At 33.7% G+C, this 17,529-nt stretch overlaps 1 protein-coding gene across 1 annotated transcript; it reads left to right on the top strand.

The window, feature by feature from the left end:
- The first annotated feature begins 986 nt into the window (after nt 1-986).
- Nucleotides 987-11,655, top strand: LOC129302285 (pumilio homolog 1-like). Its single transcript, XM_054941057.1, is given in 10 exon segments — nt 987-2,054; nt 2,751-2,812; nt 2,814-4,265; nt 4,355-4,496; nt 4,639-4,746; nt 7,358-7,570; nt 7,682-7,792; nt 9,312-9,506; nt 10,401-10,575; nt 11,190-11,655. Coding segments are annotated over 10 exon segments (3,108 nt in total). The 5' UTR covers nt 987-1,451; the 3' UTR covers nt 11,237-11,655.
- The last annotated feature ends 5,874 nt before the right edge of the window (nt 11,656-17,529 follow it).

Here is a 17,529-nt window from a genome sequence, read left to right as displayed (position 1 = left end):
TTTGAATCTTGATTTATCATGTTATGATAGATTGACATCTTTTGCTAAATTTAATTCCTACCAGTTATGGTTTTTTAATTTCTATCCCTTTGTCAATGCATCTTTTTTAATGTATTATTATTTTTTCTTATAGTCAAGGGACATTTGTTGATAAGATTTTGTAGATTTTTTAAAAGTAAATATATAAAAAATGTTCTTAAACTATGATTATGCATGCATTTGGTGCTATGTAAATTAAAACTTCATTTAATGATTACGTATACTTATGACTAAAATTCAAGATCTTATATTAAGCTAGACCAAGTTCTAATCAGTTGATCCAGGTGTTCAACAGCTAAACCATATTTACAATGTAGAACTTTTATTTCATTTCATGAATTGTCATTCTTATTAATAAGAAGGAAAAAAAAATTTGTCCATTCTCCCATTTGGGTCTTAGAACATGTGTTAAATTGGATGCCAAACATCCTTCAAGATATTGGTGCATATTTGATATACAGAGAAATGTTTTTTTAAAAAAGAAATGAAAAATTTAATGAAATATATTATTAATTTTTTATAAAACAGTTTTACCTATCAAAAATTACATCATTATTTTGATGGATGACTTTTTTTAGTTCACCAGCTTGTTTTCTTGTTTTGATGATTAGCTACTTCTACCAAAATCACAATTTTTATATAGTCATCTGCTTACATGAAACTAAAGCATGTTCTTGTAAACTATAAGAAATGATATTTTGTAACCTAAATCGCAGTCTTAATTTCTCTTCACGATGATTTCTCTTTGATACGTTTTCACTGCAAATTTGAATTATTCAGATCAAATTTTAACAATACAGAGTTATCTGTAATTTTAAAAACTACCCCATCTAAATTATCAAATCGGGGTAGATGGTCAGATTTGCAGTGCCATCGATGGGAAAGAAAACCACATCCTAAACTACAAGGTGTTTTTCAGTTGACACTAGAAACCGGCGACGTAATAAATAAAACCCTAGACCTTGATGTAGTAACAGATCTTCGCTTAAACAATCTACCGTCACCTGTATATCTAACGGCCTAGTTTCCGCACTCGCGCTTATCACTGTCCTCCTTCCTTCCCCACTCGCAGGCTCTTCTCTGATTCTCTCCTAACATGGATGAAACCGTGGTCGATCTTCCTTGTTATTTACTCTGAGTCCGATCCTTATATCGCCGTCTAAATTATCATCAGCAAGTGCCAACTCCATGGTTCACAATACATGCTGATATTTTCTATTTTCTTCCCTTTATAAAAATTTGAGTAATGAGTTGCCATAATCCTCATGAAATAGACTTTTTGTAGCTTTAGCGAGAAACCTGTTCATACTTTAACCATTTTTAGCTGATTAGGCGCTTAAAGTTTCAGGCTTTGTGCAGTTACTGTGTATATTTTTTCACCCACTAAGCTAAGTTCTATCTAATAATCACCGATGAGTTCGGGTTCTGACACTAGTTACTCAAAGATGATATCAGATGTAGCGATTCGATCGATTTTCAATACCCCTGATTATGGCGAAGATTTGAGCATGCTGATTCGCCAACAGAGGCGACAGCAGCTGCAGCAAGAAGCGAGTGAACGTGAGAGGGAACTCAATATGTACCGAAGTGGGTCGGCGCCGCCCACCGTCGAAGGCTCGCTTTCTGCTGTTGATGCTTTGTTCGACGCTTCGAAGGCGGCATCGGGATTCGGCAAAAGCGGCGGAGGCAGGGGTTTCACGAGCGAAGAGGAGCTTCGTGCTGATCCGGCGTATGCAAATTATTACTATTCAAACGCTAATCCCAACCCGCGTTTGCCGCCTCCATTGGTGTCAAAAGAGGACTGGCGTTTCACACAGCGGTTGAGTAGTGGGATTGGGGACAGGAGAAATGGAGATGGCTCGCTTTTCTCCGTTCAGTTTACGGGTTTTGATGGGAAGGAGGATAGTGGAGTGAATGAAAGAAAGAGTGCTGCGGAGTGGGGCGGCAATGGGTTGATCGGGATGCCGCCGGTGGGACTTGGGAGTAGGCAAAGGAGTATTGCAGAATTAATTCAAGTGAGCGTTCATTCTGTTATTCCTCTTGGTACTATATGATTCGATTGCTTACAACCTGTGTAAAGTGATGTTTCTAATTAGTTTGGTTTGGAGTTAATCTAATCTTTCTTCTTTATTGTAACCGCAATTTTATCATTCTTGGTTCTATTTTCATACTTGTAACATTAATATGGCATAGTAATCCAAGTGTCTGCTGTAAAGACCTGATTCTGGTATTTGAGTGAGTGACTTTACCCTGAGTTCCAGTGATATGGCTTCCCACACTGAACTGGGGTGTAGTAAGGCTGCATTTATAGACTGGTTAACATGGGACAAGTCACTCCTTTTTGTCAGTGGTGCTTCTCATTTATTTAATTCCCGGACTGTTCTGTTGCATCCTAAATATCTATGTCTAATTTTCTCAATCATTAGCATATTTCTAATTGTCTTTTCGAAAGTCAGTACTCAGTTTCCATTTTCCAAATTGATCACGCTTTGAAAAATTTTTTGGTAATCTACCAGTCTTCATTCTCAAAGATTTGGAATTTTCTAAAACTTATCTTTTCTATGATAAATTTCTTTTTGTCATTATTAACCGAGTATGAGCTAACATTATCAATTTTAATAAGCAAATTGCAGTTGACATATTACCTACTGTATGATCATTTTACTAATTCTTACGGTTCTTGTTGTTCTTTTGCCATTTTGCCCAAGCAGGATGAGATAAATGGTGCATCATCTTTATCTAATCATCGTCAAACTAGCTATGATGTATTGATGACATTGTGAAAACTCAGAAAGTCATTTTTCTCATCTGGAACAAGAATTGTCAACTGTAGATCCTTTACACTCTGCTGGGAATAAAGCGGGCATGCCTGCTGCTCAGAATCTTGGTGGACCAGCTTCCCAAACCTATGCTTCTGCTTTAGGAGCTTCCTTATCCAGGAGCACTACACCTGACTCTCAACTTTTAGGTAGAGCTCCTAGTCCTTGCCTTCCACCCATTGGGGATGGGAGGTCTAACTCTTTTGATAAAAGATGTTCTAGTGGTCAAAATTCATTCAACGCTGTCTCTTCTAGTTTAAATGAGCCTGCAGATTTGGTTTCTGCTTTGGCTGGCTTGAATCTGTCCCCAAATGGTATTGTAGATGATGAGAAACATCCCAGCGGACACAAGGAATCTGAGCATACTCATAATATCAAACACCATTCATACCTCAACAAGCCTGAACCTCTACCTTATCAGCTGCACTCTGCTTCCCAATTGACAAAAGCATCTCATTTGAAAGTGAACAATAGCAGTGGTTTCAGATTGGATCTCTATAACTCTTCAGCAAATGCAAATGAGCAGTTAGAACTTCATAACTCTGCTGGGATTTCTGTTAATTCATACTTAAAAGGACCTTCTGCACCAACTCTTGCTGGCAGAGGAAACTTGCATGCTAATTATCAGAATGTGGATGGTAGAAGTATCTCATACCAAAATTATGGGCTGAGTGGTTATGCTGTGAATCCTTCTTCACCACCACTGATGGCTAGTCAGCTTGGTAGTGGTAATTTGCCTCCTTTCTTTGAAAATGCCGCTGCCACGTTAGGAGTGAATAACATGGATTCTGGAGCCTTGGGAGGAGGTGTGGCTTTAGGACAAAATTTATTGTCAGCATCGGAGTTACAAAATGCAAGCAGGATGGGAAATCATGCCGCTGGTGCCTCTAATCCCTTGATGGACCCTTTGTATCTTCAATACCTAAGATCAAGTGAAGTTGCTGCTGCACAAGTTGCAGCCCTTAATGACCAAGCAATGAATAGGGAATCTTCAAATAATTCATTTGCAGATTTGCTTGGCCTCCAAAAAGCTTATGTAGAGTCATTGATTGCTCCTGAAAAATCACAGTTTTCTGTTCCTTACCTTAACAAGTCCCCTAGCCTGAACCACCCTTATTTTGGAAATCCAACATTTGGTGTGGGAATGTCATATCCTGGGAGCCCATTGGCGGGTTCCTTCTATCCAAACTCACCTCTTGGATCAAGTAGTCCTATAAGGCAAAGTGAGCGGGGCATGCGTTTATCTGGGATGAGGAATGGGGCTGGGGGTTTCATGGGAGCTTGGCATCCAGAGTCTGTTGGTAACTTGGATGAGAATTTTGCATCGTCCTTGTTGGACGAGTTCAAAAGTAATAAAACCAAGTGTTTTGAGCTTTCAGAAATTGCTGGCCATGTTGTTGAGTTCAGGTACATACTGCTTCTCGACATACTCTTTTTGCTCATTGACTTTGATCAGGGATCTAATTCTTGTTTTTTCCTTTTCTCTTCTTACACAGTGCTGATCAATATGGAAGCCGATTTATCCAACAAAAACTTGAGACAGCCTCAATGGAAGAGAAAAATATGGTTTTCAATGAAATCATGCCACAAGCATTGTCTCTAATGACTGATGTCTTTGGTAATTATGTAATTCAGAAGGTAATATGTTCTCTCATTTATGACCACCCAGACTATCCTTTGGTGTGCTCTTTGAACTATTAGTGATTTTTTTAGAGCATGCTTTAGTGGGTGAGATATTCCTTTTGGACTACTTGCTTAATTCATGCTGGTTCACATGTAGTTTTTTGAGCATGGAACATCAACGCAAATCAGAGAACTAGCGAAGCAACTTACTGGTCATGTTCTTACCCTAAGTCTTCAAATGTATGGATGCCGAGTTATCCAAAAGGTATGCTTGTAAATTTATCCATCTTATTATTGTTGTTTCCGGTAATTGCATGTGTTACTTTTTTTGCATTTTGTTGAATAATTGTAATGAAAGTAAGCTGTCATGTTGCACAACAATTTTAATATTGAAAAATTCAGTTTCTCTCCTTGGCATGAGAAGCTGTGAATAAATAATTAAAACTGTATCAGCCACCACTTTTGAGTCCCACTAAGATCTTGAAAACAGGTCCAAAATTTCTATAATAAGGGAATGAATTTCCTCTCTCTGAACGCTTGCATAAATTCACGGTAATGGGTGCAGTTTGTATAATGTTCTTGGATATGGACTCCTTAGCTTGTCCAGCCTTATCGATTAAGATGCTCAAAGGCTGCAACTCCAAAACATCATCAAAGCAAAACCATAGCATATGATCAAGGCAACCCATTATAGAATGTTCATCCCTAGGCAAACCCATCACGTATCAACATTCTGAGCACCAACAGGGGGACCAATAGACTGTGGGTGTAGTTGTAATATATTGACATAGCATCCACAACTAAAATGAACAACATTCAAGGTGAATGGAAAACCACCTATCAATATCTTTGGGGTAAGAACATGTGGTAGCCTATAAAGGACGTATCCAATTTCAACAAAACCATGTAGATGTTGTCCACTCAAGTGTCCAATCCTTGTAGCTTCATTTCTAAAAGTGAAAATAGCTCAATTTGTGTGAGATCCTGTGACAAAATTCACGCAGCCGTCCTCATTAGCATCTCTAGGATCAAAGAGCACAATATTAAATGGTAAGAATGTTGCAAAGCTGGCACATGAAATATAATTTGTGAGATGGCAACTGAACAAACAGCTTCTATGCATCTTAAGAGAAAAGCAATCAATGTAAAAGTCATCAATGGTATATCTCAAATCAAAGCGTGTGACATAGAGAATAGGGGTATTGACAGGCCAAACTTGAACTTCCATGATTTTGCTCGAGTAAGTCTTGATAGTGAATCCTTCAATAGAAGTAAGAAAAAGAGAATAGGATAGGTCACTAGATTTGCGCCTCATGTCCAGAATTAACAAAATTCTAGAATAAAAAACCAATTGATGTGGCCACAATTGATGAGTAGCGCTTATGGAGAAAGGAATAGACATTACCACTAGAGTTGGATGTACCAAGGAGTTTCCCAAGGGTGCTGAAACAAGAGGTAGGGTTTGGAAATCAAGTGACATCATGTGGACCACCATTGGTAACAGCCACAAAAGAAGAAGACAGGCTAGCAGCTTCAATATTTGCAACAATCGAGTTCTCCTCCACTAACCTAGGGCTATCAATCATCATTGATTCATCTTCGTCTCTATTGCCCAGGGCAGGGGGTAGCAACACAACAAAGGTGTTATCTTTAGGGTCAAATCTAAGCACATAGGTGCTAAATCCAAAAGGGGAGAAGAATCTGAGCACATCTCCTTGATGGCTGGTCGTGCATCCACCACTCCAAATTGACGATAGATTGTGGCCTTTTCAGCATCGATTCGATGAAGGCGTGAAAAGTCGAGGAGCATTGGCAATTTTCAATTGACATCTTGGCAGTCACGCACTTGGTAGATGAACTTTGGTTTGACTCTAATGAATCATAGCTACTGATTTCTTGTTGTAGACCAATCCTTGCCTTGGCCCGCTCAGTGTCATGGATTGGGTAACACTTCTCAAAATTGTCTACCAAAGGATCCATAGCTTTAAGAGCTCGAGAAGAGTAGGCTCCAATTGATTCAAGCTTTTATCCATTGTATTGTATTGCATCGGTGTAGGAGGCGGAGCTCTACTCTCAATGAAAGCACCATCTGTTATGATCATAATCAGATGTGAGAAAAGAAAGAAATACAGATAATTCAGAGGAAGAGGGAAGGAGAATAGTGTCAAGGAAGGGAGAAGAAATACATCAGAGAGGGAAGACGCTCACCAAAATCATCGACACCCAACTAGACCTTAGTGTTCATCTCTTATGCCTAATTCCTACCCATAATCCAGATCCGGTCCCTTCCTTACAAGTAATCTCTTATTATTATAATAGAGCCCAGCCCATTCATTACATAATGCCATGACTTTTATGGGCTTTTCCTATTTGGGCCCATAACTGCAGTCAATTAGGGCTATTATTAATGCCCACTTTATTTTTGTATTGTTTAGTTTTATGTGAAAACTATATTATTTATTGTGGACTTAGCATGTCTCTTTATTTGGGAAAGTTTAGAACATGTCACCCCAATATCGCTCCAAGTTCTACATTAACTGAGTGTGATGTTGGCATGTCACCATTAAATGATTGCAAAGGGAGGCACAATGTCAAAACTATCATAGTTAATTAATATATTTTGTCTACTATTTTGCTTTGCATTTTGTTGTGGCCACAGCCTAAGAGTGGTATGGGTAGAGTTGGTACTAGCCAAATATTTTAATGTTTTATTTTCCTAATTTCAGAACTGAAACAAAGCCTTCAAGTGATTTAAATTGGACCAGAGTGTGATGCTTGGTTTGACCTGGTTATGTGCAATTATTCCATGTATTTGGACAGATCTGCTGACTTATTCATATGCTGTAATTGATAATTGATTTTGTGTCATTTTTTAGGCTATAGAAGTTGTTGATCTGGATCAGCAAACTAAAATGGTAAAAGAGCTGGATGGTCATATCATGCGCTGTGTACGTGATCAAAATGGAAACCATGTAATCCAAAAGTGTATTGAATGTGTACCTGAAGATGCGATCCAATTTATTGTTTCTACTTTTTATGACCAAGTTGTGACATTGTCAACTCATCCATATGGTTGCCGTGTGATACAGGTAAAGGACGCTTTTTCTTTTTAACCTCAATGCATGTTGACACATATTTTCTTGAAGGATAGTTTGAAAGATAAGAACGATAGTTCTGAACTTGATGGTTGTTTCAAACAGAGAGTGCTAGAGCACTGCCGTGATCCCAAAACACAGCAGATAATGATGGATGAGATTTTGCAGTCTGTTTGCATGTTAGCACAAGACCAATATGGGAATTATGTTGTACAGGTTTGTTGTGCTTCTGAGTCTTTTTGCTTGTGTTCATAGGTGCCGATTTGATATATTACGAGTAACATCTTAACTGCCTCGTGCTCTTTCAAATTAACTGTTACTTCAAATATTTTTGGTCTTTTGTTGTGACGCATCAATCATGAGTGAATGTACATGTCTTTAATGTATGAACTCAAGGATCTAAATTGCTTTAATATTATCTGCCTGAGCCATACTGCAACCAGATTACCTAAGATTATTAATCATTTGCTTGCCCCGCCAAGAAAAATATGAGGAAATGCAGTTTACTGTACAATTAGACGTCTTTGCATTCCTGCATAAAGGGTGTATATTGTCTGGCCTTGTTATTTTAATAACTTTGGAGGTTTAGAAACTTTATGACGACATAGTTGATAGTTGACGTAAAAGGTTTTGAATAACCATATATTGCTACCGGCTATTTTTATTAGGTAGGTTAAATAGTTTGTTTACAGCTGTAATAGGGTTAAGATATTAGGGTTATGGTGAGAGTCAGGTAAGGAAGTGGAGTTTCCACATAGCAGAAAGGGAGAGAATAAGTGGATAGACAGGGATTCCCTATAATATAGACTGGGCCAGCCAGCTATGTATTTTCATGGGGTAATGGTCAGAAGGTGTGTGAATTAATTTTGAAAGTATTATAGCAATTTGCCTTTTCTTATCTCTATTTAAATTTCTTTAAAAATACATGGTTGAAAGATTGATCTGGTGCCCAACAAGGGATTTGGTAGTATTGATGTTTGCGTTGGTATGATGGTTTGATAGCTATCGAAGAAGCAAGGACATGGACTGCCGGATGCTGACAATAGAGTAACTGTGAATGTTGTACTGTGTCTTATATAATAGGGTCTGGCATATGTTGGACAGAGTCAATTCCTTTTCTCAAGTCTTTTTGCTTCAAGGATAACTATGTATAAGATACATTCTTCAAAAGATAATGTAATGGCCCTCCCAGGAGAGTTTCTTGCTCATTGTTTGAAATATTAATATAGGGATAATGATCTTCAAGGATTGCCACAAGAAGGTTGACCTATCAATTTTATCATCTTTCTTCATCATCTAGGCTCAAGCAAAATCTTTTCTTGACAAGATTTGATTATTATTATTCCTGTGAAGGAACCCTTGTAAAATGTTTGGCTGGTAGAAAAGTGTTTCCTATAAAGGAAGTGAGAAATGCATCTATCTTATTTTTCATTTCCTTTCTAGATACATTTCTCATTTCCTTCCTAGAAAATACTTTTTCGTGTACCAAACATTGCCCTACTGACTTCTGTAGAATTGTGAACCAAGTTAGGTAGGCAGACTGTGAAAGGATGGAAGGCTGGTGGATTTGATTTCATTTTAATACTTTGATCTCAATGTTCTCTGGAAATTGCATGCTTATGTGACGTTTTTTTAAAAAGACTTGACTGGCTTTAACAACATTTGTATGTCACAATGGATCTCACCCTCTTAGCTTACCTGTTTTACTCTTCTGATTATTGAATTAAAATTTCAGCATGTGCTGGAGCATGGGAAGCCACATGAACGCTCAGCTATTGTAAATCAATTAACTGGGCAAATTGTGCAGATGAGCCAGCAGAAGTTTGCCTCTAATGTGATAGAAAAGTGTCTAACTTTTGGAACACCAACAGAACGTCAGGTCCTTGTAAATGAGATGCTCGGTTCCACCGACGAAAATGAGCCCCTGCAGGTTTGTGGCCTCTACCACTGATGGACTGAATCATCAAAGATACATCTTTTTTTTTTATCATGTTCTCTGAGCTTTGGAATCTGCTGTGCTGCAAAATGTCCAATGCCCCCTCATATTTTTATATCATTAACATTTTGATGGATTTTATGGACTCTCAAGAGTCATCTAGCAATAAAAAAGTAAATTTAATTCAAAAGGCAATTGTTTAGTTTGAAAATGAGCTTTGGGCCCTTGGATTGAAAATAAAAATTGTAAAGTTTAGGTTTTTTTTTTTAATCCATAATTAGTTATAATAACAGAGGCATAATAAATATTACCTGTTTTTTTTGTGAACGCCGCTTATGTATATATACTTCCCTTTGGTTATATTACTAACGTAACAATTTCTTCTGTGTTGTAGAAGATTGGAGGTTCGAGTTACAAATTATGCATAACATTATTTTGTGTAGCTTATGAGTACTGGGTTTGACTGGTTCTTATCTGTTGTTTGCTTTGAGAGTGCATGTTAACTTTAAATTTTCTTGATTTTATGAGTTCCATATATTCAATAATAATAAACAAGAAAGTTTCCTTTCAATACTTCTTCCAATTTAAACTCTCTCATCAGCTCAATGCTTCTTCCAATACCCATGTGGGATGGAGAACCCTACACCAAAAGCTGGCTGTTGAGGTGGGAGAATCAACCTACTTACATATTCTATTGAACATTCCATACTATTTAATGTGAGATTTGATATCCATAATTCCATGTTACCAAGTTTTAATCAGAGAGTCAGCGCTTAACTTCCACAGAATCCTCTCTTGATTTCGCATTTCCATCCTTAGTTGAGCATTCATGTATTTCATCATTTTTTCAACTTTTCTTACTTTTTGATTGGTTTCTGTTGGTTTTAGGTTATGATGAAAGATCAGTTCGCGAACTATGTTGTTCAGAAAGTGCTGGAAACTTGTGATGACCAGCAACTTGAGCTCATCCTTAATCGGATAAAGGTCCACCTGAACGCGTTGAAGAAGTATACATATGGGAAGCACATAGTTGCACGTGTAGAGAAACTGGTTGCTGCTGGAGGTATCTTGTCATTCTCTAATTTTCATCTCTCATTTTTGTACGTACTTATGAGAAATTTAGCATCATGATCATGAATCAGAGCACTTTGCTGCTACAGCAATGCTTGGGCTATTCATCAGTCATTTTCATTTCTTTTTTTGCAAGATAGATTATTTTCCCTTATCATTTCTATTCTAATCATTTAGTGCTGAGTTGTTAAAATATCCATTTGTCTTGTTTTTATAGAAGATCCTAATAGCAAAAGCACAGAAATTTTGACAATCTTTATCTTTTGACAAGTAGGGAAAATCACTCTTAGGCCTCACAAACGCAAAAAACCTAGATATAAAAAAGTCCCATGGAAACATAGAGTTACTCTGAAGTCCATGTCATTTACCAAATTTGTTAATTTTTTATATTGAAGTTGCGAATTGGTTCTGAGTAGTTGTTAATGGAGTTGTTTAGTTAACAACTAAGCAATAATAATTAACAGCTATTCAATAGTAATTGACCATTTAAGTAAAGGACATGAGACTTCACAGTAATTTTATGATCTCGTGGGAGTGTTTTTCCTATGTAAACATTCGTGTGTATTAACAACTTAAGATACAAATTTCACATTTGATGTTTTGCAGAACGGAGGATTAGTCTGACTCTCAATCCTGCACAGACGGCGGTATAGGACATGAAAGCTACTGTATGGCTAACTGAGCATATTACAAGCTCTCTCTCTCTCTCTCTCTCTCTCTCTCTCTCTCTCGTTACTTTTACATGCCCGGCAGCGGTGGCCGTCTGTTGATTCTGACGGATGGCGTTGGTCGGGAATAAGGAATCTGCCTTGTACTTGAAATGTACATTTGTTAGTTTGAGGTTTATATATATAGCTAGAATCAGAATCAGGTTTAGCTGAGGCTGGGGCTGTGAATGAGGACGCCTGATGCCCAAGAAGAGATAAAATTATGCACAAGCTTTTTATCAAGTTGTAAAGGCATGTAGTTCTTTTTTACTTCACGATTGTGACTGTAAAGAAAAAAATGTTAACGCGTTTGAGTGAGACCCACAATTTTTGTGGTGCTATGAGATTTCAAATTTCTCATTTTTCTTTTGATGATGCCAAAATCAAATGTCACGCATTTGCTTGTATCAAAATTCTCTTAGATAATCTGATCAAATAATTTAGAACAAGAAATTATTAAATTTTCCTTGCATGTTTTAAGGGAATATTATGAATAGATCCTGTATAGTAGACTCAGTTATAAATAACATTTGCAAAATTTAAGTACAGTCAATTTTCTTAGAATTTGGGTGTAATTTGATGTTAGGATACACAATAGTATTGTCCATGTGGATTGTCTTTTACTTGCAACTGTAATTTTACAATATACGAGTAAAAATTTATAATTCATGAATTAAATTTTTTGTTTTAATGCTTGATGTAACAGTTGACTATGTCTTAACGTTATAATTACACAGTAAATTATAAGTTTTGCATGTTAATTAGATTTATTGTAGCATTAAGTAGGTAAAATTAATTTCAGGAAAATTTTATGTTATATCAAACGTTAAATAATAAATTTAACAAGTAAATTACAAATTTTTATTTGTAAATTATGAAGTTAGAATTGCAAATGAAAATTAAATTAATTGTCAAGACTTTTATTAATTAAGTTTAAAGTTAAAGAATCTGTAGATCAAATATGCAAATTTCAAATGAGCTATATTACTTTCCTTATATCACAATTAGACTAATTATAATCTTAAATGGGCATAATTAACTTTATATTATATCTTGAATAAGAAATTTGACTTGTGAATTGTGAATTTTTACTTGTAAATTATAAAGTTGTAGTTCTAATTGAAAGTCAGATTAATTGTCAAATGTTTTATTAATTAAGTCTAACTCTAAACAACTCACAAGTTAAACAAGTAAATCTCAAATGAGCTCTATTACTTTCTTTACATTCCAATTAGATCAATTATAACCTTTAGTAGCTAGGCATGATTAATCTAATGGAGAATTCATGTTATATCAAGTGTTAAACAAAAAATTTAATTTGTGAATTATGAATTTGTGCTTATAAGTTATGAAATTGCAGTTATAAATAAAAGCCAAATTAAAAGAGGTAATATTATCTTTGCACTTGAATCATAAATTACAGTCACATTTCAAAAAATTTGAATGTGATTTTTAATTTCGTAAACTTATTTATTAATAAGTCTGCAGTACCTGTTTGTAATTTTCCCTTATGTAAATAAAGAAATTATAACTACTCATGACTTGCGTAATTTTATGATTATGACCTATACTGTTGTGATGCAATGTTGAATGTAAAAATTATAAACCCTTTAGCATTTAATTACACTCACCCAATATATTAATTAATTAAAATATCTTGACAATCTAATTATTAACCTTGTGATTGTAAATATATAAATGATTTCTTAAGTGTTTTATTTATAATAATTTCTACCTCGCATATACACATATTGAACTTATCTGCAGTTTTTGAGAAAAAACGTATTTTTTATTTGAAAAAAAATTAGGCATTTAAATTTTATATACTTCCACTACTTTTTAATTAAATTATAAATTAAAAGTATTAATAACAAGAGTTAGTAACATGGCGAATAAAGTATACAAATTCAACTGTCTTAATTCAATTGAAAAGCAATACCATAAGGCATGAGTATATAAGTTTCGGTTTAAATACCTAAAACTTTTTGTATTCTCCCTACCAAGTTTTGAATCAAAATAAGAGAAGTGTATAGTTCTCCAACAAAAATATAACAAAGTGTGTATTGTCATTGAAAACTAACTACAATAAAAGTCATGCACTTATCATATTTTCATTGAAAAATCTTATACTTAACGCGTTTTTATTTTGCACGAAATAAGATAACACTATTTTATTTTCACCCATTTTTTGTACCATTAACTTACTAGTCTTCATGGCAAGAAGTAGAGAAGGCTTAATAGTCTTTAATTCATTTATAAACTACTCCTTCCGGTCTCATTTATAAGGTACATTTTAAAGGATTTATTTAGTCTCATTTATAAATCATATTATAACTTTTTATGTAATATTTACAAATATTTTTAAAATTATTCTTGATAAAAGAAAAAAAGAAACATAACATCACTTTTTAAATTTATTATCTATGAATATATTTAAAATTTTATGCACTTTATTTTTTATATTTTTTTATATTAATATTGATAAAATTGATAAAAAAGACTAATAAAAAAGACCGAGCAACATGTGCTTATCCCTCCCTTCCTCTCACTCTCTCTCACACACACACAAAGTAAACCAATTTCAGTATTGCATTAATTTTGTGCCCTTTGAATTCAGATGGAGTCACATGGAATAGTGGTGGAATCACATGACCACAAAAACCATTAAAAAGGCAGTCAAAATTATGGGCTGCAAAGTGCACACTGTTTCTTGTTCCTCCTACTTTTTCTATTTTATTAACTTAAGGGTGCGCGCGCGCGCACATATATAATCTTTCTGATTTCAAATATTTAAATTTCTTACCCAGTGAGGGAATAAAGTGTTCGGATACATTACTTTTGATTATTAATATTCATGGATTACTTAAGCCCATGGGATCCTCATTCGCGAGGGAAAACTGCCCTTAAGAACCAAATGAGAAATGTATTTACCATTAAGAACCTCAATTTTTAATTATTATTACTAAGGGCCGTGGTACTAAACAGATATTGATTTAGGATATATAAGACTTATAAAGTAAGAAAACCTCATGTGAACTAAGCAAACCTCTTTAAATTATGCAAGGCCTTTTGTAAACTTTTTAAGATTCTAGTCTTTAAAACTTTGCAAGACCTATTGTAAGTTATGGCAGATAACTTAAAAACTAAGCAGTATATATATTGCAAAATCATACAAGATCTTTCATAGTTTTTTCCATTTTAAGCAACTAGCAGTATTTTGGTAATTTCTCATAATATAGAAATTCCTACTCAAAATCATGATCCTTATTAAAAATTACACAAATTTGAGGTCTCTAATAACAAATATCTTTCTCATTCTATCCTTAAGAGCAATTTTCCCAAAGATACAATGCTAGTAGCATTGGGGATCTGGCAATCCCTAAGCTTTGATGTGTTAAAATAATAATAAAATTGTGTTCAAAGGTGCGGCTCATCATATATACTTAGTACTGAAACTAATTCATTAGCACTTGCTGGATTCTATTTTTAAGGCGTTTGAAGCATTTTCACATGTTTTTAAAAAAATATTATGTTACTTTATTTGTTAAAAATATTAATTTTTGAATATTGTACCCTTATTAATTAAAAAAGAAGATAAGTTATCTAGTTATTTGTACAAATACTTTCTTAAGTTTAGAAGGTAAAACTGAAATATATAACACCTTATGAATATGACCACTTTTATTTTTATAAAATACTTCATAAAAAATAGCATCTTAGTAGCATGTGATTATATCCTGTCCCTTTAATAAAAAACCATGTATGGAAAATGGAATACACTATATATACACACATGAGTGTGTACGTGTGTTGACTTTGTTTTGGCTGAGTCACAAGCATAACTATAGTCCATATATGAGGATACTGGATAACATAAAAGTTTGTGCAGTTTCCTGGGGGATGAGTCAAAGAGTTGACATAATAATTTTAAGATCTAAACCCGAAAAATTTAGTACTCTTAAAATCACGATGCTCTTGCTATTTAGGACATGAGAAAATAGGATTTGAATTTTGGATCTAAACCACGAAATATAACTATCTTGGTCTTGTTTTACCCCACGAACACTCCTTTTAAAAAAAATACAGAGAGAGAAGTTATACATGAGTCTTTTGTTAAAAAAATAAATAAGGGAGAGATTATAAAGGATTGCAAAGAAATTCGTAGTTGCGGGGAATACTTTTAAGATTTCATGTAGAGAACACACGTCACAAATGATAAAGAATTGGGGAACTTATCTTTTGTTTCCTTGTCATATGTACTTCTTTCAATGAGCCAAATATTTTTTATTAATATAAGACCGCCGAGAAAACCATGTATAATAATGATAATTTAGATTATGTTAGTGTACAATATTTTTCACATCCAAGTAGCAGGATATTAAATATCTTAACATTTATATTATCAATGTAATTTTAGTCTGTCAACCAAGCAATATAATTATTTACTTCTCTAAAGATGTACTTAACAAAAGTAATTGCCCAGACTTCATAGTAAATTTTTTAATTTTGTTTATATATATTATTTAATGAATATATTATTTTTAAAGAACTCATTTCATATAAATATGCATTTTAAAAGAGTCACAATAAATATTAATTTTGTTAAACTTCTCATTCTAGCCAATATTTTGTTTGATGCTTCATTGAGAAGTGATCAACATTTTTGTCTATACCTGAAATACAATTCGTGTTTACAAAAGAGATTGTGTAAATTAATTAATTCCACCATGCTTATATGATGACCATATATGGATCATGCGATGATCAACCGACCACCATTATAATGTGGTGTGGAAGCGGGGGTATATAACATCTTAATAATACATGGTGTATGAGCAACATGTTTATGCCTTGTAATCTTTATCTAGTTTATTTTATACTTTGCGCTGTCTATTCCCCCAAAAAAGGAAGAACTTTTTTTTTTCTTTGATATTATCAACGAGGTTGGAATAGTAATAAAGAAAAGACTTAATGTCACATACTAACTCAAATTAGAGCGTGATCCATGTAAGTCATGCATTTTCATTGGATGAGTTTCTACATCACAATAACGAGCACCATACTATAGCGAGATTACATTTCAACTATCTAAAATTAATTTTAATGGCTTACTTCAACCTCCTGTTTGGTTGGAAAGAAATTATAGAAAAAAAGAAAACTATAATAAAAAATAGAAGAGAAAACACATTTTTCTTTATCTGGTTGAGAAGAGAAAATTAAAAAAAAAAAGGAACTTAGAAAGAAAATAAATAGTGGGTCTCATCATTTTTTCCTCTCATATTTTCTCTCCACATGTGGAGAGATTGTGAGAAGAAAATCTTTATCCCAATATTACCTTCCTTTTTTCTTGATCTCCTTAATTGTGAACCTTCTTAACACTATTTTAGACCAGCAACATCACATACACATTCATCTCCACTTTCACGACCATCATCTTCTCCGTTTTTTATTTTTTAAAAAATAAACACATAAAAAAATAAACACAATAACATGATGAAAGACTTTTCGTTAGAAAATAAATCAATATTTATGTATTTTACTTTTTTATTTTTCATTAATGTTAGTTAATTTGATTTCTTAAGTGTTATTATATTTTATTTTAAAAAAATTATCTGTTTTGATTTTTAAATAAAAATATATCTTGCAAATGATTTGATGTCAAAATATTGAGATGGTCTTATTTTTTTTCCTTCAATTTATTTTAATAAGGATAATGACCTAAGACATGTAATATATTTTACTATAAGAGTATTATTGTCACTATGTTATTTGCCAATTTTCTTTTCTTATTATTTTTTCTTGTTCATCCAAATATAAGAGGTGATAATATTTTGTCTTCGATTTTCTCTTCTCTCCATTTTCTTTCCTCTCATTTTCTTTCTTTTTATATAAAATATTTTTCAAAATTGAAGTTATAAAATTATCTTTATTTCAAAATTTTATATCTAAAAAATATGATTTCTTAAAAAAATATAAAAATAAAAAATTTATCAAATCTAGATTATTCATTTTTAATCTGAATGGTTTATGTTAGTGCTTATCACTAGGATGAGCGCCGAATTTTCATGAGCACAAATCATGAATAATGATGCTATCTCTCTGTCTACACACACACATATCTATATACATGCACATACATACATTTAAATTATTGATATATTGAACAGCTGGTGTAACAAAATATTCATATATATCTCTTTGAATGGATTGAAATGCAAAAAAGAATTTTTTTTTAAAAA

The sequence above is a fragment of the Prosopis cineraria genome, unplaced genomic scaffold, assembly GCF_029017545.1.
Source record: "Prosopis cineraria cultivar Desert tree isolate PC_DT_omini unplaced genomic scaffold, ASM2901754v1 PC2, whole genome shotgun sequence".
In the NCBI taxonomy this organism is placed as follows: Eukaryota; Viridiplantae; Streptophyta; class Magnoliopsida; order Fabales; family Fabaceae; genus Prosopis; species Prosopis cineraria.
This window is presented reverse-complemented; position numbering and strand designations above follow the sequence as displayed.